Source organism: Mobula birostris, chromosome 5, assembly GCF_030028105.1.
Source record: "Mobula birostris isolate sMobBir1 chromosome 5, sMobBir1.hap1, whole genome shotgun sequence".
NCBI lineage: Eukaryota > Metazoa > Chordata > Chondrichthyes > Myliobatiformes > Myliobatidae > Mobula > Mobula birostris.
In genome coordinates, this window is record NC_092374.1 from 125,855,116 (window position 1) to 125,878,234 (window position 23,119).

General features: G+C 40.6%; 1 protein-coding gene across 4 annotated transcripts in view; it reads right to left on the reverse strand.

Annotated features, from left to right (window-relative positions):
- The window catches only part of orc4 (origin recognition complex, subunit 4), a 130,331-nt gene that overhangs the window by 24,693 nt on the left and 82,519 nt on the right, over positions 1-23,119 (reverse strand). For all 4 annotated transcript variants that reach the window (XM_072258627.1, XM_072258628.1, XM_072258629.1 and 1 more), the window contains one exon: positions 12,908-13,059. In XM_072258627.1, the coding sequence (XP_072114728.1) occupies positions 12,908-13,059 (152 nt within the window). The remainder of the gene's footprint in view (positions 1-12,907; positions 13,060-23,119) is intronic.

Consider the following 23,119-nt stretch of genomic DNA (forward strand, 5'->3'; position numbering starts at 1 on the left):
TAATTTGTTCATGCTTGCTCCTGCCCGCAGACATAATTATCCAATCCCTATGTACTTATTTACTTAATTTTTTCATTTTTTTATCCCTTTCCCAAATCTTTCCCTTTACTTGTGTTAATTCTCTATTTTCCAAAAGAAAACAAAAAAAAAACAAACATTTAGACTAGGGGTGCTTATGTTAGCAATATTACTGTGTTGATGGGAAGAGCAGTATAAATCATTAGGAGAGTCATCTAAAGTCTGCTCGCATTGGGGTTATATATTCAATCCATTTAATTCAGATTTGATAAAATTTTTCTTTTAGAGTTCTCAGGGAATAAGTCAACTTTTCCATTTTAAATATTTCCAAGATAATTTCGTACCGATCTTCTAATGTAGGTGGTATTAGATTTAGCCATCTTCTAGTGATTGATTTCTTACTTGCCGCTAAGAGGGCCTGCAGCAACTTTATATCTTCCTTCTTTTCAAGAAACAATACATGCCCCAAATAGAGCGTCTCAAAGTTCAGAGGTATCTGGGACCTAAGTACCTTAACTAATGTTCTATGAATACCTTCCCAAAATAGACTTAATTTAGGGCAATCCCAAAAAATATGAAAATGATTTGCCTCCTTGGAGCCGCACCTTCTCCAACACATCACATTTGTATCTTTATATTTTTCCTGATATGGGGTCTTGAAGTATCTTATAATGTTTTTCCAACAATGTTCTCTCCAAGTCAAAGAATTAGTCGAGGACCATTGAAAGCTGCAGATTTTCTCCCAAGCCTCCTCTGAAAGTACCAACCCCGCTTCTTTCTCCCACTTCTCTTTAATATACAGTGTATTTACATTTTTAGCATGGGAGAGTGCATTATATAATCGAGAAACTGATTTACTAGGTATTGAACTGCAAGCCGAATTCAGAATCTTGAAAAATTCTAATTCTACTGTTGATAGGTCTGTATATCTACAGCTCTGGTTAACATAGTTTCGTACTTGAAGGTACCTAAAAAAGTCATTATGTTCTAGGCCATGTTTGTCCTGCAGGATTTGGAAACTTTGTAATACTCTTTTATCTATAAATGAGAGGTAGGTTGTAAGACCTTTCTTTATCCATAGCTCAAATCTTTTATCTCCTCTGTTGGGAAGGAATTCGGTATCATATGCACACCATCTAAAGAGTTTTAACATGTTATTAATTCCACATGAATTAACCACCTTCTGCCATACTTTTAATGTAAGATTTATCCAAGCGTTTTTAAATTTTTCCAACTGGGCCATCAATCCTTTGTCAGCTATTGAGGCCTGAAGAGGAAAACTGTCAACTAATCCAAATTCTATTTCCTTCCATCTAGCCTTATATTCCCTATTACACCAATATAACAGAGGGGTTATCTGTGAGACATAAAAATAATTTCTCAGGCAAGGAAGAACCATACCTCCTCCTTCCTTCCCTAACTGTAAGGTGTTATATCGAATTCTAGGTTTCTTTCCTTGCCAAATGAAGCGGGAAATCCATTTGTCCCATTCCCTGAATTGATTATCATCCACTTCCACCAGTAAAGTACGGAAAAGATACAATAACCGAGGAAGAATATTCATTTTTATAGTATTTATCCTTGAATTTGAACTTAAAAAGGGGATAAGATTCCATCTATGCATATCTGCTTTTATCTCTGAGATTAATGGCCCATAACTTACCTGTGACAGTGTTGAAAGATCCTTCGGCAGGGTTATTCCTAAATATTTTAATGATTTAGTTTCCCACTTAAGATCATAAGTATCCTACAATTTTTTGGATGGTGTATAATTTAGGGACATAACCTGCGCTTTCTTTACATTTATTTTATAACCTGATATTTTCCCAAAGTCATCCACCAGTGTAAACAATCCTATAAATGATTTTTCTGGTTCACTCAGATAGACCAAAACATCATCTGCGAATAACGCCACTTTCTGTTCAATCCCTGCCACCTTGATACCTTTTACGATTTCGCTCTGTCTTATTAGTTGGGCAAGCGGTTCAATATATAGCGCAAAAAGGAGAGGAGAAATTGGGCATCCCTGTCTAGTGCCTCTCTCTAAGATGAAGGAGTCAGAGAGGTCCCCATTTATCTTAATTCGGGCTGTAGGGCTGTCATATAGAGTCTGAATTACTTTAATAAACTTTTCTTGAAAGCCGAATCTTCCTAACACTCTGTATAGGAATGCCCAACTAACCGAATCAAAAGCTTTCTCAGCGTCCAATCCTACTACCATTGTCTCTGTCTCGTTCTTATTAACCTGTTCTAATATGTGCAGAGTTCTCCTTATGTTGTCCTGTGTTTGTCTTTGTTGAATAAATCCAGTCTGGTCTAAGTGGATTAGGCCAGGTAAAAGCTTTTCCAATCTGCGCGCTAATATAGATGTAAATAGTTTGTAATCTAAATTAAGAACACTAATTGGCCGATAATTGCCACATTCTAGTTTATCTTTACCCTCTTTAGGAATAACTGAAATAATCGCTTCTCTCCAGGAAGGTGGAGTTTCTCCTCTCTGCAAGATCCAATTAAAGGTGTTAAGTAGTAATGGGGCTAACTGTGTCTTCAGGGACTTGTACCACTCTGAGGTAAACCCATCAGAACCCGGGGACTTTCCAGCCTTTAACCTAGAGATGGCCACGTTCAGTTCTTTGACAGTTACTGGTTCTAATAAACTTACATTTTGTAAAACTGTAAGTTTAGGTAGATCTAAAAAATTCAATACACTGTCTATATAGGGCTCATTGGGGGCCCGGGGTTGGGAGTACAGCTCTTGATAATATGTTTCAAAACTCTCTTGAATTTTCCCTATTGTACTCTCCACAAGCTTTGTCTTTGGATTCTTTATTTTATGAATTGTATTGTCTGCTTGTTGTTTTCATAATTTATATGCTAATAATCTAGCTGATTTACCTCCTACTTCATAGTTCTTTTGTCTCAGGTGAAGAAAATTTCTTTGAGTTTCCAACGTATAAATATCGTCAATTTCACTTTGCAATTTCCTAGTTGCCTGTTTTCGATTTGAATTACTTTTGTTGCTATCTACAACTTGAAGTTGTTTTAATTTTCCTTGAAGGTCTGCTAATTTTTGTGCATTGATTTTTTTCATGTGAGTGGTAATGGAAATAATTTTCCCTCTCAGTACAGCTTTCAATGTATCCCATAAGATCACTGGTGATGTTTCTCCCGTGTCACTAAGGTCTAGATATTTTTTGATTTCTCCCCTTAATCTCTCCATTACTTTCGGGTTATTGAGTATATGTGAGTTTAGCCTCCATAGTGTTTTCCTCATTTTCCTTTCCAGGATTAGAGACATAGGGACTGGGCTATGATCCGACAGATCAATTGTTGCAATATTACAGTTTTTTATCCTGAGTCTATCTGTATTAAAGATAAAGAAATAGTCTATCCCTGAATAGGCTGAATGAGGGAAAGAGTAATATGTATAATCTTTACTAGTAGGGTGTAATTCCCTCCAGACATCTATAATTCCCAACTCCTCCATTAATGAATTCACTTTCCGAGTCAGAGGTTTATTCTGAGTAACTATTCTTGAAGAATCTAATATAGGATTTAATCTAATATTAAAATCCCCTCCACAAATTACTACCCCTTGAGAACCGACCATTAGGTCAAAAATGTGTCTATAAAATGACCATTCACAACCTGGAGGAGCATAAGCATTCAGCAATGTTATTTCTGTACCTTCTATTCTTCCTGTGATTTTTACGAACCGTCCTTCTTTGTCTCTAGTCTCTGAAATATGTTCATAATTAAGAGTACTTGATATTAAAGTAGCTACCCCTCTTTTGTGACTCAATTTATATGATGAATAAAATACATGCTTAAAGCCCATTCTTTTTAATTTTCCATGTTCAGATTGGCTCATATGTGTTTCCTGGAGGAAAGCTATTTGTGCCCTCTCTTTTTTCAATTTAGACATAATTTTATTTCTTTTAATTGGATTCAAAACCCCATTAACATTATAGAAAATTATTTTTACCAATTCAGTTTGCATTTTTCTCTAATAGAAAAAAAAACACTCTCCTTTTCTAACCAAACAGTAAGCAATCCCTTCTCAACAGTAAACCAAGACATATAACCACACCCTAGACATTTTTGAACGTGTAACATTTGAAAATTTTTCCCGACTTCCCACAGTGAGGCCTGAGCACCGACCCGCCTCAGTTCAGAGGGATAACCTCTATCTTCACCCTGTGTTAGAGGGCCCTCAACAGTTTGAATAATCATAGAGAATTTTCTCCTATTTATGTCTCGACCATATTGCTATCATTCAAGTTATTCCGTCTGGTTTATTTTCAGTTACCAGTTTTCATTTTACCTTTAAGTCCGATTTACTCTTTTCAGTCATTTCTCTTAATTAATCTGTGTTCTCTGTACATTCGCGCCTGAATATTTGCAGCTTTTCCTTGTAGTTTGACACTCTGGTTCGAGTGGAGCATCCTCGCCCCACTAACTGCCACGACTTCTGCCCAATCCTCTCCAGTAGCGACTCCGGTTGGGTGATAACTTTAGTAGGTAGTCCCCGGTCCGCCAGGTCCAATGTTGCCTCCTCCACCGTAGCGTAAGTTTTTGTCCCTTCGTCGTAAAAGACTCTCAGCCGAGCTGGATACAGGGTCTGGAATCTGATGTTATTTTCCTTCAGGACTCTCCGTGTTTCCGTATATTCCTTCCGTCTGGCAAGAATCACCGGTGCTTCGTCGTGGTCTAAACTGATTTTACAGTTGTTCCACATGAAACCTTTCTTTTGCCATGCCCTTTTAAGCACCTCTTCCTTCGTTCTGTAACTGAGAAATCTGACCAGAATCGATCTGGGCTGGGCGCCTGCCGGAGACTGTGGTGCCAACGCACGGTGAGCTCTTTCTATCTGTAGGTCTTTTGCGGCCGGTATATCAAGGTTCTCTCTAAGTAGCTTCTCCACGAAGGGAATCATCAATCTGGGTTTACCTTCAGTTCTTTCGGGAACTCCGTAAATCCTCACATTTTCCCTTCTCGAGCGGCCTTCTTGATCTATTAGTTTCCACTGGAGCTAGTCTTGCAGCTTCAGCATTTCTGCTATCACCTCCTCTGCGTTTTGTAGCTTCTCTTCAATTCCAACAATCCTCGCTTCGGCTTCATCTATCTGCGAGTTAGTTTTTACTATTTCTCCTTTAATATCTTCCAGCTGTTTGCTGTTATCTTGTCGGAACTCGCGAATCTCTCCGAGAATCAAGCACAGAGTCACCGATTCCCCCTCATTATCTCCGTCCTGGCTTGCTGTGGGGGAGCTAGGCCCGTCGCCTTGCTGCGTCTCTTTATGTTTATCAGCCTTCGGAGCGGACTTTTTAATCTTGTTCTTAGACATCATCCTTGCCCCTTTTATTAATATAGTTATGCAATATTAAGTATTTGTCTAAATTTGATTATGGGGCAGTTTACCTTCTTTTTTGTCAAGAGACCTTTTCCTTACGCCGCCATTCCCTTGATGACCCGGAAGTCAAGTGGCTCAATGTTCTTAATTCAAATATTTTTATTGGTTTTTTTAAATAAAGAGAACATAGTATAAAGGAGGTTTGTACAGTTCATAACAAATGTATCAAATGTACAATTCACATCTATGAAAGAGATGCACCCATTGTACAATCATGCTTTGGTTGCCTCCCTGCCCTGATCCACCCCTCCCAATCCCAATCTCCAAGCCATCAATGCATTAGCAAAAAGGGTTAAACAGAACCTTTGTCCCCACACAGCTGCATTGGTATAGAGAAGGTGTATTTTCCTAATACACAGACTGTTGAATGTTTACAAGTCTGGGTCCGTAGAATTTACCGGGAAATGCTGGAAGTCAGGGATTTATGTGCAGAGGAAAGGGAGAAAGGATGGACCTTTAGTTTGGCTGGGAATTCTGAAAATGTTCAAGAAAAGGTCCCTACACCTTTTGGAACTTTATGTCTGAGTTGAGAATTGAATAATGGATCTTTTCAAGGTATAGTCTGGACATGATATCCCTGAGCCACTGAGCATGGGTGGGCGGGGCAGCATCCCTCCACCTGAGCAAGACTGCGCGCCTGGCCAACAGAGAGGCAAAAGACTGTGCGACATTTGGTTGGACTTAGGTGTGTGTCCCCCTCCCTGGAGGTGCCGAAAACAGCAATCAAAGGGTTAGGTTCCAAATTATAATTAAGTATTGGGGTAGAGTTTGGAAAACATCTTTCCAGTATTTCTCCAAGCTAGGACATGTCCAGTACATGTGAATAAGGGGAGCCTTGTCCCTTTTGCATTTGCCACAGCAGGGATTAACATCTGTGTACCTTAGCGAGATAACTTAGTTATAGACATATGGGCCCTGTGTACCACCTTGAACTGTAACAAACAGTGGCGGGCACATGAAGAGGTTGAGTTAACTAACTTAAGAACTGAATCCTATACATCATCTGACAGTGAGAAGTTTAAATCTTGCTCCCAGGCAGTTTTAATTTTGTCAAGGGGAGCTCACCTCAGGACCACTAGCTTGTCGCAAATAGTAGATATTAGACCTTTGCACAATGGATTCATGCAGAGAAACATATCAATGACGTTTGTGTCGGGTGCCTCAGGGAAGTCTGATATCAAAGGGCTGATAAAATGTCTAATTTGCAAATATCTGAAGAAATGAGTGTTGGGTAGGTTAAACTTTGCAGACAGTTGTTCAAATGATGCAAAGCAGTTGTCTATAAAAAGATCTTTAAAGCATCTGATGCCCTTTCTGTACCAGTCTTGAAACGTTGGATCATGTATAGAAGGCTGGAATCGATGATTATATAGAATAGGACTCGAAAGAGAGAAGCCATGGAGACCACTATGCTTTCTGAACTGAGCCCATACTCTCAGGGTGTGCCTGATAACAGGATTAACAATTGGTTTAGGCATAAGAAAAGGGAGTGTGGATCCAAGAAGTGCGGAGATGGAGAAACTCTTAATAAATTTCAGTTCCACTGCCACCCATATTGGGCAGTCAGATTGGTCATAAAAATGAGACCAATAGATGAGACAGCGTATGTTAGCTGCCCAGTAATATATGTGAAAATTGGGCAAAGACATGCCCCCACACTTTTAGATTTTTGAAGATGGACTTTATTCAGTCGGGGATGCTTGCCCTTCCATAAGTAGGATGATATGACTGAGCCTAGCAAGTCAAAGAAGGCTTTAGGAATGAAAGTTGGTACGGATTGAAAAGGGTATAAGAATTTAGGAAGGATGTTCATTTTGACAACATTAATTCAGCCCATCAGGGACATGGACAGGGGTGACCACTGTGCTAGGCTCTGTTTTGTATGATTTAACAAATTAATGATATTTTCTCCAAAAAGACACTTATGTTTCCTTGTTACTGTGACTCCAAGGTAAGTAAATTGATTATTCACTATACATTATACGTTTGTTTCCTGAAAACTGGCTGAATTTGTTAAGGAGTGAGAACATGGGGGGTAAGGAGGTGATCGGGTTTGATATAAAAAGTAAGAGATCGTCAGCATAAAGGGAGACTTTGTGCTCAACTCCCTCCCTTCAAATCCCCATCAGACCTGCACAACTGCAGAATGCAATCACCAGTGTCTCTATGACCAGATCGAAAAGTAAGGGGCTTAAAGGGCACCCTTGGCGAGTTCCACGTTTGAGGTTGAAAGGTTGGGATTGCTGAGAGTTGGTCAAAACAGAGGCGGTGGGACGCGAATATGACAGTTTAATCCACGTGATAAAACTTGGTCCAAAATCAAATTTTTCTAAAACAGCAAAGAGGTAATTCCATTCCATATGGTCGAACGCTTTCTCTGCGTCTAAGGAGATGACACATTCAAGGATCCCAACTGAAGGTGAATATAAAATATTTAATAGACGGCGTATGTTAAAAAAGGGTAGGCGGTTTTTGAGAAAACCAGTTTGGTCTTCAGAAATAATTAAGGGTAGGATGTTCTCCAGTCTACAGGCCAAAACTTTAGCTAAGATTTTGACATCGACATTTAACAGAGAGATTGGCCTGTATTAAGGAGCACTCTGTTGGATCTTTGCTTCTCTTCGCTAGAAGAATGACGCATATCTCATTAAATGATGCTGGCAGTTTCCTTGTTTAAACGAATCAGATAGAATCAAGGTTAGTTGAGGTAACAGCAGTGATGAAAATGATTTAAAGAATTCTACAGGGAACCCGTCAGGTCCTGGAGATTTAACAGTCTGCTGTAACGAGATGGCTGAGGATATTTCCTCTAATGATATTGGCTCATTCAGTCTCATTTTGAGATCAGGAGAAAATGTGGGGATATTTAAGCTGTTTAAGAAATTCTCAACTGAAATGTTATCATTTGGGGATTCAGAAGTGTAAAGTAGGGAGTAAAAATTCCTGAATGTGTCGTTGGTTTCAGAATGATTCGAGGTGATGCTTTCATTTTCCATTCGAATTTTTGTAATGTGTTGTTTGGCTTTGAGGCCCCTTAATTATCTGACAGTAAGATCGAATTAAAACCCCAATGCTTATGGGCCAGGAAGAATTACAGACAGGACAACCAGAGCGTGGTCTGATATCACTATACTCTGATAAACACAGGAACGGACTGCTGGTTATCGATTAGAAAGTAGTCAATTCTAGAAAAGGTGTGATGAACGTGTGCGAAGAAAGAATATTCTCTTTTATTTGGGTGGAGAAAGCGCCATACATCAGAGATGCCATAGTTGGGGAGGAAGGACTGAATTAATGAGGCAGATTTGCTTAGCACTCTGGAAATAGGAGATGATCAGTCCAGCACTGGATCTAACCAACAGTTGAAGTCTCCACCTAGTATGAAAGAGTATGAACTCAGATCAGGAAGCACAGAAAAAAAAACGCTCAAAGAAGTCCACATCATCCGAGTTCGGAGTATATGTTAACCAACACTACCAATGTATTGTATAATTTCCACTAGACAATAACAAAACACCCATTTGTATCTGATATTGTATTGTGGAGCTCAAAGAGAACATTTTGATTTATGAGAATTGAGACCCCACCCCCCCAGCCCAGCTTTAGCCTGAAAAGTGGAGTGGAAGTGCTGCCCACCCATCGTGACATAAGACGAGAATTGTCTGCGAAGACAATTGTCTCCTTGTAGAAATGCAATTGCTGTAGTAAACTGTGAGATGTGAGAACACCTTCCTTCTTATAACAGGGTGATTCAGCCTCTTGACATTGCAGCTTACAAAATTTAATGGACTAACCATTCTCGTTTAACAGAGATACAGGTTGATAGGCACAAGTGGTGTCAAGATTTCAGGTATCAGCTCTGAGGCAAAAGTGTAAAACAAAAAGAAACAGGGCAGAAATAAATCCTGTATAACAAGGACTTCTAAGGGTTCTTAAAACAGTACCAGCATTGGAGTACCCTCCCCCCATCCCCCCCCCCAACTCACAAGACAGCTGCCAGGGAGCATAGCGGCAAGCTCTTAAGAACAATAATCACCCAACAGTACAGCTTCCTGTCACTCGTAGCATCATCTTCAACTCCGTTATTGATACTTAAAAGAAACAGAAAGCATTCAACACTCCTAAACTGACATTGTGCTTAGTGAGAGACAAAACAATTCCCCCAGAGTTTATTAAACATGGCTCTAAAAAATGAACCATAAAACAGGAATATAAACTGATATTTGAAGAAAAATAAAAAATAAACAGACTTTACCCAATACTCTTCCCACGAAAGGTTGTAGAGTTCACTGAATTAAAGGTAAAAGGAAATACTCTTGAGAGAGAGCAGTCTGAGTGAATATTGTTCCACCTATCGTGATAGTCAGTACCTAACCCGGCCAAATCAGACCAGATCTCACTATCCAAGCACTGCTAACGTTACCTGGCAGAGGGTATGGGAGAAAAGTATTTTATGAAGAACTCAGTGGAGTGGGGAGGCTGTTGATGCATTTCCATACTTCGTCTACCGAGCGTAGCCACTTCTTGTTACCGCTGGGAAGTGTGATACGGAGCCATGCAGGGTATAGTAGGGAAGGCCTGAGTCCTCGGTTGTACAGCTCCATCATTATTTCTCTGTACTTGGCTCGGGAGAGTAGTCCTCCACAACCCGAATCTGCTGGCCACGGTATTCTAGCTTCCCCCTCCACCGGGCCTCTCTAACCAGGAGATCTTTAATCTGGTAGCAGTGCAGGCGAAGAATGACCGGGCGCGGTCTCTGTCCTGGGGCTGGTTTAGCTGCTAGTGAACGGTGGGCTCTACCAATCTCCGGCAGGGATGGGAACGCCTCCTTCTCAAAGATCTCACAAAGCAAACTGGAAAAAAATTCAATAGGATGCCTGCCTTCAATAGATTCCGGCAGGCCCAGGATGCGTAGGTTCTGCCGTCTGCTCCGGCCCTCCAGGTCAGTAACTTTAGCCATTAGCTTGATATTGTTTTCAAGCAAGTTGGAGCAGATGTTTTCCAGCTCACTGACACGCTCGATCAGGTCATCCGTAGCGAGCTTGAGAAAGGGTAGGCGTTGGCCATGGTCCTCCACTTTGTATTGGATTTGGTCGAGTTTTGTTTCCAGCAGGCTGAAAGAAGATTTAAATTTAGCTACTAATGCCTCACAGTGTTGGTCTAGTAGCGTAGAGATAGCCTCTACCGTCAAGCCAGCGCCGAATTGCCTTTTTTCCCGAATTTAGTACTCTTTGAGGTCATTGTGAAGCGAGCATAGTTGTAGGCAGGGGGAAGAGCAAGAAGTCCAACAGTTTGGTATGAGAAAAGGGGGAAGAAGGAGTGTGCAGATAACAAGTAGGATGGAACGCCCATTCTCTGCAACTGCTCCATATGGCTTCTCAATGTTTTGAAACAAAATTCTTATTGTAACATACCTTAACTTATAAATAAAACCTGATAAGTATGACAAACATTTTTCAATAAACTTTTCTGAAATAATTTTTCTGAATCCAACATTTTCAATTCCTGCTGTCAGTTCTAAACTTAACCATTAATTCTATTCCAACTTATGATTTCTCCCAATTTCCTTAAAATATTCCTTCGGCATGTTTTCTGACCAAAAGGGATCTTTGCCCATGGTAGTCTTTAGGAGATGATTTCTAACGTCTGCAGATAATATCCATTCCAGCACAGTTAATGTACAAAGATCATTGCCTCGATTCTGGTGATAACGGCTTTAGTAAGGAAATTGTCATCAGAGCAAGGACTTCCTTAAGGATCTTCAAGGTGGTGTTGTGATTCACTATGTACAAGGCATAAGGCAAGTTGATGTTTAGCGAAAATCCCATAGTGCAGTTAATTTTCTGCAAAAAGATTTCATGTACACTGAAGGTCATTCTCAGTTTGTGAGAAGATTGCACACCCCCAAGTCTGTCTACATTAGGTACACAAGATGATGCAGGTTTAAGAGGGAAATTATCTGGCAAGGTGGTGCGGTTCTCCTCTTCCTTCTTTGATAATTGAAAAAACCCTCTCATGAATCTTGCAATGGGCCTGCAGATGAGGAATTGATGAATCAGAAAGAAGAAAATTCTTTGCATACAAAGGCAGCAGCATGTGGAGAATTCCAATTTGCCTCACACTGCACAACACTGGGCTAACATGCACGATTGTCAAGTTTGTGGGGTGATGTGTGACAGCTTCTTAATATTAAATTGCAGACAGTACTGATGGCCGCTGGATTAATAGTTTTGGTACTTTGACAATGGCATCAAAAACTGGACCACATCCAGTCTCTAACTCAGATGGTAGTTGGATGATCACCAAGTACCTGGAGGTAGGGGAAATTTTAATAGCTGCTATTGCTAGTAAGATTTCTTCCTTCAAATATTCTCTGCACATCTTAAATGGGGATGATGTGAGAAAGAGTTCCCTAAACTTAAGTTGTCTCATCCATCTTAGACTGGAGTTCCAAGTCCATGGGAATTACCCTTCCTGTAATTTGAAACCACAGACAGTGCAACTCTTACAAAGTAGAATTCTTGTATTTTGTACGGAAGTGCTGAGAGTATTTTTTTTACAGGGAAAGCCTGCAGCAGCTGAATACATCAAAGGTAAAGGCTTTAAACTCCCAAGGAGGACAGGTCATTCAATAACCAGAGTCAGACAAATACCATACCTCCAGGACAGTGCTTTTTTGGAAAATGAATAGGAAAAGCATGCTTTTATCTATGGGCTAAATTTTAAATCTCTAGCTTTGAATAAGGTATTTTATCAAATGCAGAGCAACATTCTCAGGATTTTAAATAATTTTAAGTTAAAATAATTGCTCAGCATGTATATGGCAGTCAAAAGGCTATTAATGCTATAATTCCAATACCACATTCTGAATGCCACTGATCAATTCAATATGGTACCATGGTTTCAAATGTGCTGCTCATTACCAATTCTTGGTTAAAGAGATACAGTTTTTATTCCAGGTCAGAGCACTTGCTGAGGTTATGCTTTCTGTTCTTATCCCTAAATTTTAAAGCTAGTTCCAGAGACAAGTGTCCACAGAAAGACAATCTGCAAATGGAAATGTGACAAATTCCTGGTCTCAAGTCATTTGTGCTGAAAGCAAGATGTTGGATTTGATATGCTAATATAGTGCTGCTTTAAAGACATAAAAGATTGGAGTTGTTTCACAAAAACAAAACTGCTGGAGGAAGTCAGCAGGTCAAGCAGCAACTATGGAGGCAAAGGGGTACTCTCTCTGTTCCTTTCTGGTCTTGACTTTGCATCATAACTGCTAATTCTGCTTGGAATTTTGCATCCTATTACTTTGTTTTTACTTCACCATAAGTACCCTGATAATTTCAATTTTAACAATCTCCAGCAGTAACAGATGGCAACAATAAAAAAACTGGATAAAAACAAAGGAAGTATCTCTTTAATTTGTGTTTTTGAGAGCTGAATCTGCTCGAGAAAACAAAAAGGAATTTCTTGTACACTTACCAGTCGACAAGTTAGGCCTACTACAGCGACAGGTGTCTGGGCAGCCTGAGCAATATCGAAGAGGTTATAAAGCAATGTCTGATTCTTGTGATGAGCAAACAGGTCAAATTCATCCAAAATAAAAAGTACTGGTCTACTGCTGCTGCGGTTTCCTAGAAATACGAGTATCAAATATTAATTTTAAAAAACACTTGCAGTTTTCCACAACACTTTTTGTAGTAGTCGTATTTTCTCAGTTTTTTTCCTTCCTTTATCACTCCGAAAGCTTAATACTCTCTTTAGTTTTAAACACAAAAGATTCTACTGATGCTGTAAATCCAGAGTAACACATAAAAAATGCTGGAGAAACTCAACAGATCAGGCAGCCTCTATGAGGTTTATTTTCTTTTGTGCTTTTTCCAAGCTACTACCTTCCATACATTCATTTTTCTAAATGATCTTTTACATTCTTCCTAAACGCTTTCAAAATGATCTTCATATCTTGAGACTGTGGAACTGCTCTATAGCTAGACTCAAATCTAATGGTAGAACTGAAAGTCAGATGGCATCTGACTACTACATCTAGATAAAGGGTCTCTACCCAAAAGGTTAATTGTTCAATTCCCTCTCTAGTTGCTGCCTGACCCACTGAGTTTCACCAGCAATTTGTTTGTTATTCTGGATTCCAGCATCTGCAGTTTCTTGCAGGTCTGACCTCTAGATTATTCTCGACTTCGACTGTGCTCATACAAGTGTTGGAGATAGCTGAGCCATGAAAAGATCCCTGCAGCACTGCCTGTTATCAGCCTTCGCTGACAATGATCATCTTCAGTTATTGAAGCCATCCTGGAAATACCCCAGTGTAAACACAACAGTGGTTTCCATGGAGATCACAATGAAACTTGTGCCAATCTTCAACTAACACTTCCCACCCAAAAAAGCCATTAGCGATCCAGAGATGATGTACTTAGTAGTGCACATTTGTTTTTCCAAATAAAACAACAGTTTAAGACTTTTTTATTAAGATCTATTATATAAAACAAAATCTCTTCAGATATAATGCTTTATATATATCATTTAACAGAAGATAATGCTGTGGTATTTTCAGCTTTACTTTTAAAGGCAAAATGAAATGCAGGTTATTTTCTTCTATAACGAAGATTTTTCAAATCATATTGAAGATAAAACTAATTCAAATTGGGAAAAATCCATTGTGTTTACTGCTCTTATATCCAGAAATTCAGCTTGTGGTAACATTTGTGATTCATGAACAACTACAAGCAAAAAGTAAAATAAATTAGCTTGATCTATCCAAAAATTTGAGTCCCTAGAGTTGAACCTGTCCCTGTTTTCTGTGACACTTGTACTTATGCTTGGTGTATATAGTTTGCCCCATTTGAAAATATATAATCTCATTTAGTTGAATTACTGAGCACAAGCTGATCCCTACAGTACATATGCAAAAATTCTGTAGAACATGCTTGACTCTATACAAGTGATGTAGAAATTGACCCAGGCCCTGAAAATCAATAAAGAAATACAGTACTGCAGATGACAGATAGTTGAAATAAAAACAGAGCATTAGAAATACACAGCAAACCAAGTAGCGTTTGTGGAACATTTAAGCCTATGTCATGGTCAAATGAATTACCAATTTCTGCACTGGAAAAAATAATGAGACCCAAGCCCAAAGAACCTACAATTCCAAAAAACGTAAAACAAAAAGCTTTGCCCAATGCTGAATGACCATAAGAAACAGGAGCAGAATTAGGCCATTTGGTCCATTGACTCTGCTCTGTCATTCAATCATGGTTGAGTATTTTCTATCTCAATCCCATTCTCCCGCTTTCTCCCTGTAACCTTTCATCATTCATTCAGGTGCCTTGCCGTTCAGCGTGGGCAATCACGTCTCTCCATCCACCACAGACCCTGACACCTCTGAATTGTAGTTGTTGCCTCCCCTATTTCTAACCATGATGCTATTCCATCTATCATTTTCATTCTCTGTCTGCCTCTGCTTCTTTTTACTTCCAGCTTTCCAGTTGTAACTAAATGTTCTAATGTCTCTCTTTGCATGATGTGTCCAAACAATTTTGATTGCTGTTTTCTGATTTTTTTTTAAAGTAATGTACGTTTTGTTTTCGTTCTTCGTTGGTTATCCTGTCCGTATATGATATGCATAGCATTCTTCTGAGGAACTACACCTCTGCTGCATTGATTCTTTTTTCCATTGCATTTGTGATGGCCCATGACTCTCAGCCATACATCGATATAGGAAGAATGTAGCAGCTGAAAGTTCTAAGGCAGATGTCAACTGCTATTTTCTTGTTTGTTAGGATGTTTCTCATTTCTGTAAATGCTATTTTTGCCATTGCTATTCTTGTTTTTATGTCTGTTTTGCATTTGCTATCAGATGTTACCCATGATCCAAGGTAACCTTTCACACCCCTACTAATCAGGAACCTAGTAACTTCCACTTCAAATATACTTAATGACTTGGGTTCCACAGGCATCCGTGGCAATGAATTCTACAGATTCACCACCCTCTAGTTAAAGAAATTTCTTCTCATCACTGTGGTTGATACTGAGTGGTTGATATTGTATGGTTGATATTGAGGCAAAGCAGATTCTAAGCAGATGTACAGCTCCAGGAGAAAAAATATACAGAAGAGGAAAAGACCAGTTTCAGTGCTCGCACCCCTCCATCAGCAATTTTTAAAACCCTCTTTTCATTAAAGATATAATCGTACTTGTTTCAGGGAAGCTATCTATGAAGGAAAAAAAATCCTTTGTGAATACCTTTATATAATCACGATATAAAATGTTACTGGATGTGTAGCTGCAGCATGAACTTACTCAGTGCTGTTTCCACAGAACTCACGAGTTCAAGTTCAACTTTATTATCATTTGAATGAACATATATACAACGAACGAAACAACGTTCCTCCAGACCATGGTGCACCCACACAACGTACATCACACGTAGCACATAAAATAAATAAGTTAATAAAAGACAGTTCAAAATGCAGCACAGGTAAACAGTAAACAGCTCACCAGACCTAGTGACGAGACTAAGTGGTGTCAGCCTGAGAGAAGATGATGTTACCCAGTCTGGCAGTCCTAGCCGTGATGCTTCCGTACCTCCTTCCTGATAATATTGGGCCAAAGAGCTTGTGGGATGAGTGGTTGGGATACTCAACAATGCTCTGGGCCCTTCGTCTGCAATGCTCCCGGTAAGTGTCATAATGGGGGTGGGGGAGGGAGACCCTGATGATCTTTTACTGTCCTCTGTAGAGTCTTGCGTCTGATGCCTTCCAGCTTCCGTACCACACTATGGTGCAGTCAGAAAGAATGTTTTCAGCGGTGCTCCTGTAGAAAGCTGTCGTGAGGGGGCAGGGAGCTATGATGAGCGTCAATCCCCTTAGAAAGTGTAGACATTGCTCTGCCTTCTTGAAGAGTGAGAAAGTATTGTGTGTACAGGTTAGATTGCCCATTACGTGCACACTAAGGAACTTTGTGCTCTTCACTCTCTCCACGGCAGAGCCATTGATGTGTAATGGAGAGTGGTTGACCTATGTCTTCTCCATTTGATAAGCCTCTCTACCTCGTTCCTGTATTCCAACTCATCATTGTTGCTGATGAGGCCAATCACTGTAGTACCATCAGCGAACTTGATGATGCAGTTTGAGCTGAAGCTGGCAGTGCATTTGTGAGTCGGCAGCATGAACAGCAGTGGACTGAACACACAACCCTGGCAGGCACCAGTGCTTAGCATGGTGGAGCTTGAGATGTTGCTGCCAACTCAGATAGACTGACCGGATTCTTTCCCTGAAGAAGTCCAAGATCCAGTTATAGAGAGCAGTGTTGAGTCCCAATTAGGACAGTTTACCCATCAGCCTCCGAGGGATGATTGTGCTAAATGCCGAGCTGAAGTGGATGAATAGCATCTTAGTGTACGAGGTATTGCCTTCTAGGTGGAACAGGACAGAGTGAAGGACTGAGGCTAAGTGCACCAGTTTGAATGGTCAGCAAACTGGAAATGACCCAATGTAGCTGAAAGGTGGGATTTTATATGATCCATTACCAGTTGCTCAAAACATTTCATGAATTTTTGATGTCAGTGCCACAGGGTGGTAATCATTTAGCCCAGTTACCATTGCTCTCTTGAGCATTGGAATGATGCCTTGAAGCCTGCAGGGACAGTGGACTGTTTCAGAGAGGATTAAAGATGTCTGTTAAGACCTGTCAGCTGGGCCACACAGTCCCTTAGCACCTGACTAGGTATGTTGTCCAGCCCTTCTGCTTTGCGTGGTTTACTCTGGCTAGGGTACGCCTCACATCGGCTGCAGCCAGACAGGGTGCCTGCTGTTCAGAAAGAGAGGGGGTTTTCCACAATGTCAGATCATTCAACTGGTTAAATTGTGCATAGAAAACATTCAACCTATCAGGAAAGGAGGCATTGCTGTTGCTGATGTACAGTGTGGACTAATTATCAGTTATGGTTCGTACACCTTGCCTCTGCGCCACGTGTCCCTAGCGTCACAAAGGTGTCTTTAGATTTTCTGTGTGTATGCACATTTTGCCTTCCTGATGACATGGGAAAATGCAGCTCGTGCTTACCTTAGTTCTGAAAGCAGTGCCACGATCCTTAAGCAGAGCTTGAATCTCCACAGTCAGCCATGGCTTCTAGTTTGTCCTGTGCTTAATCACAGTAACATCCTGCTATGTAGCCAGTCACCGATCCCACATATTTATTAATTTTGACGTGATGATCGTACGTAGTGGCCTTCCTAAATAGTAGTCCTGCAGCGCTGAGGTGGCATCTTCTGGCCAGGTCCTGATCTCCCTGTGAACTGGTTTGACTCATTTAACCAATGGTCTGTATGCATGGATTAGTAAAAGGGACAAGTAGTCTGAGTATCCGTGATGAGGGCTGAGGATAGCCTTGTCGGCTCCACGAACGTTAGTATAGACCAGGTCTAACATATTCTCTCCACTGGTTGCGATGTTGACATGCTGGTAGAACTTTGGCAGCTTTGTCTTGAAGTTGGCATGATTGAAGCCACCAGCAAAAATGAAGATACCATCAGGGTGACAGGCTTTGAGGTAAAACTCCTGCAGTGTTTCCCAGCACTAGCACAGGGGTGGGGGGAATGTAAACTGCAATAATTACAAAGGCAGTGAACTCCCTGGTCTACAGTTCACCATTAAAATCTCTATCTGCAGTGAGCCGTTACTACCGAGGCATTCACATACCAGTTCTTACTGATGTAGATACACAGACTTCCTCCATGGGTCTTGCCAGAGATCACAGCATTTCTGTCTGCCTGAAGAAAGATTAGGCCTTCTGGCTGGATGGTGGAGTCTGGAATGGTGTCTTGAAGCCACGTTTTTGTCAGGGCAAACGTGCAATAGTCCCTCATCTCCCGCTGGTTCAGACGCAAATGGAAGTAATCCATTTATTCTCCAGCAATTGAACGTTAACAACTAGAATTGACAGGAGCATGGGCTTGCAAAGGTCTGCTTTTAGCCTCACTTCAATACTTGCGCACTTACCGTACTTCTGTGTTCAAGCACACCACTTCTAACAGCCACTTCCCCAAATACCTGTAGTAGACCACAGTACCTAGAAAGAGCCTGTTCCTTGTGTTAGTCTGTAACTGTGCACCTTCATTATTCCCCTTGCTAGTGAGGTAGACTTGTAGATTTTAGTATTTCTCGGTCACAGAAAAGATGAACAAGACATGAAATTTCACCATTGGCTGGAGCCACCATGTGTGCTGCCATCTTGGAATAGATCCAATTGATTGACACAAGTAGTGGTTTTGTATTACATGTTACAATGAAATAAATCAGAGATGCCAGCATGAGATCTACTGGCACAAGAGACAAAAATAGGGAAAAGTGAAAAGCAATCTTCACAAGATAAATGGGAACAGAATAACTTTCATCAAATTATTTCAGCTTACATGAATATTTTATGAATTTTACAGACAAAAATGTCTTTATTTTATGAGAGTGGCAAATGTTTACTCCATCCTCAGCTTTCAATGCTTACTTTTCAAATAAAATGTGCATCCATTTGATATATTTTGTGTTTCTATTTACTGTTACATTTTTGGATTCACTCCAGGTACAAGTTAGGCTTTATAAATTGACATATGACTTTACAGTAAACACACCAGAAATTAGAGCAGCTCCACTTTATTAAGTCTGATAAAAACATTGCAGCTAACTTTTATAAATGCCAAAATATTTATTTTTTTCACTCAGCATAGGGGCCACTTTACCCCATACTGTTTTAAGATGTTGTATGGTCCAAATTCAGAGAGGCTATGATTCATAACTTTGTTTTTGTAACTTATTAACATTAAACATTTGGGACTTTGGGTAAAACTCTGATAAAAAATGAAATACTTCTAGTACCTGATTGTTCAAAGTTTAACTTAGCACAGCCAAACTAACCAAGGAAAACAAATCCTAATTTAGATTCCCAGGTGGGAGAAACACCTGAACAATTGAACTCTGAAAGATTACAATGTCTCTTTAACTTACTATTCATAGGTTTACCTACAAGATTGCAAAAACTAAAATGGAGCAATGTAATTTATGTTCAAATGGCTGAGTGCATTGGCTTTGTCCTAGTGATCTCAGCTAGAGCAGCAGTGAGGCAGGAACAGGGTCACCACAACTGGCATCCATGTCTTCATGCAGGGAAGGAGAGCAAACCAGCTGGACTTCTGCTCTCAAATGACCCTGTGGAGACATTTCAAGGGGTTTGCGCTCTTGTTCAGCCAAATGTTTCAGTCGTATTGTCACTGTATCTTATTGTCCAAACTTAAACATCAAAACCAGTCACCTGAATGATTCAGAGTTGCACAACACCTACGAGTCCCTGAGCCCTTCTTTGTTAATCACTTATCTGTATTAAATCTGTATCCTTCTATGTTTTGACTATTTTAAAGTGTCTAAATGCTGTAATTGTATCTCATTTCATCACCTCCCTTGGCAGTGAGTTCAAGATATCAACAACTCTGTAAAAAAAACAGCTCTGTGATCCTCCTTAAAATTCCATTCTGCCTCTTAAGCCTTCTGTCACAACCACGGAATCAGGTGGCAGCAACCTCTGCTCTCACAGCCGCAGTCCACAGACCTGCGTCAGCTTGACAGCCATTAGCATTCTTCAAAACGTGATTCGGCAGCCTTTGGCCACGCCAGTCCCATTCCCAGCATCTCGCATATCCTCCATTTCTGTGCCCCAACAAACTCGGCCACTAATGCACCAACTTCTGCATCCGTACTGGAACTGAGTATTCCTCCATTGCGTGGATACTCTGGTAACCCTGATGGCTGCAGGAATCCTGTTACCCAGAGTAAGCTGACTTTCTAAGCCCAACCTAGTTGGTTTGGTGATGATGCTGTAAACTGGTGTACATAGTAAATCTCCTGGATGGACCTCCACTCAGCCTGTTCAATGCACTATGTGAGCAAGGTTTCCCCGCGGCCAGTCTTTTTGACGTTTTGTTGTCCAGTTAAGAATTGTTTCTGACCTGCCAGTATGAGGTCAAGAGGTTGCCCACCAACTCCTGGACCAATGCTAGGATGGAAGGACAATGAGACACTACGCAGTAAAATTCTCCATACCTGCAGTGGAAGCGGGATGGAATGAGAGATCCTTCATCACTGCCTTTCTGTGTGGACTAAATGCAGGGGTCTGGCATGAGACGCTATCTGTGATGGGCAGGACAGTCTGGACAGCTTGATTAATCTGGCCATTTGAGTTGACAACCAGGCAACGGACTGGCACAAGGAAAAGAATGTCTTGAGTTTTCTACTCTTTGGATCACTGCCTGTCATCATCCAGTATTCAGCCTTTGGAGGAGTCAATGCAAGTGGGGCACGTGCACCTATCTCAAGAGGAACGAGATCGGCGCTGAAAAGGGTCCTGTCTCTTTTGTGGTGATCCAGGACATTTACAGGTGTCATGTCTCAAGTGCCCAGTAAAAGAGGGTACCCATCAGCAGGGAGGGGAGTTCTTGTGGGTTTGTTCTCCCAGAAATCAGCTTCCCCTAATTGTGTGATGCACCCAGCTTCCTTCTCATGGGAGACTCAGACCCATGAACTTCAGCATTCATCAACTCCAGAGCAGCCGGGAATCTCACGTCAATATTTTCTCTCAATCTCTGGCTCAAAAATGGGGAGTTCTGACTCGGCGATTGAGAGAAAATATTGACATCAAGGCCCTGGATGGTCAACTTCTGGGTACCTGTAAGATCCACCTTTCAACTGAACACTTCCAACATGCTTGGCCAACCATAGGGAACAACTCTGCTTCTATCTGGCTGATTTGCCTGAACTACTGTTGGTGTTTGGTCTCCCCGGTTATCCCGACATAACCCACAAATTGATTGGTTGCTTAAAGCACGCCAAGGGCGGGAACCGGCATATCTGTCTACCTGTCTGGGTCCAGTTCAAGGTCTAGTCTGTGAATCACCTCCTGTGTCAACTACAGGTGTGGGTGTGTCTGGCATTCAGGCGGGATATGCAGATTTTCTTGAGGTTTTCAGTAAAAAGAAGGCCTCCACACTGGGTATATGACTGCGCCATTGACCTCTTATCCAATACTAGTCTTCCCCGCTTCCCCACAGTCGGTCTTGCCAATGAACCAAACTTGCACTGTTTTGCAATACCAATATCCGATAGGATCTTGCCATCACAAGAAAGATGTTTAAAACAAACCATTTCATGATTTGTTGAAAACTGAGAGGCTGTGGCAACCAAGTACACCACTATCTTAACCACTGTCTATTCTCTCCCTATAGAGAAAGACTTCCAGTCTATACAACATCCTGATCAATCTTTTACTTGCTAGTAACATGTCAATACCCACAGAACCACAGATTTCAAGTAAAAAAAAATGCAGAAAAGTTTCCAAAAATTAAAGTGAAGAAAAGCAACAGAGTAGAATTGGAATGACAAATTGCTGGTAATCTAAAGGAACACACACAAAATGATGGAACTTAGAAGGTTAGGCAACATCCACAGTGAACCCTGTAGAATTTCCTCTAGTTCTGAATAAATGTGACCAGATCTTCATGCAAGTCCTAAAACTAGATAAACAGAACCCAATTAAATAAATAATATAAAAACATTATACTTATTCATTTATTTATTGAAAAAATGATCTAATATTACATGTATATGTTTCAAGAAGTATGTGAACCTCTGGGGTAATGCCTTCTATAAAAGCTACTTAGAGTCAGGTGTTCCAATGAGATTGGAGGGGTGGGTTGTAGAGGTACTCTGTCCGAAAAAGAGACACGCAAAGTCAGCTTACTGACAGAGCCTGCTCTTCTCAAAAAATATTTGTTTATGTGCACCATGCCTCAATCAAAACAAATTTTTAGAGGAACTTAGAAGAATTGTTGAGCAGTATCAATCTGGAAAAGGCTATAAAAGCATTTCTAAAGACCTGAGTGTTCCTCAGTCCACAGTAAGAGAAATTGTCTACAAATGGAGGAAACTCAGCACTGTTGCTACTCCTCCTGGCAGTAGGTGTACTGCAAAGATCACACCAAGAGCACAACATGCAATGCTAAAGGAGTTGAAAAAGAACCCGGGTAACCAAAAAAGACCTGCAGAAATCTTTAGAACTTGATGAAGTCTCTGTTCATATGTCCATTATAAGAAAAACACTGAACAAAAATGCCGTTTATGGAAAGACACCACGGATGAAGCCACTGCTCTCCAAAAGACAAAAAACATTGCCACACGTCTCATGTTTGAAAAAGACCACCTGGATGTTCTACTATGCTTCTGGGACGATGTTCTGTGGACAGATGAGACAAAAATTGAACTTTACGGCAGAAATGCACATTGCTGTGTTTGGAGGAGGAAGGACACTATGACCAACACCAAAACCTCATCACAACTGTGAAGCATGATGGAAGGAGCACCATGGTTTGGGGCTGCTTTTCTGCCTCAGGCCTTCGACAGCCAAGGGAATAATAAATTCAAAATAGTATCAGGACAGTATCAAGACATTTTACAGGCGAATATCAGGATAGCAGTCTGATAATAGATTAATAGAAGTTGGATAATACAACAAGGCAATGATCCAAAAAACAAGAGTAAATCAACAATGAAATGGTTTAAAAAAAAGAAAATTTGTGTGCTGGAATAAGACCATAAGACAAAGGAGCAGAAGTCGGCCATTCGGCCCATCGAGTCTGC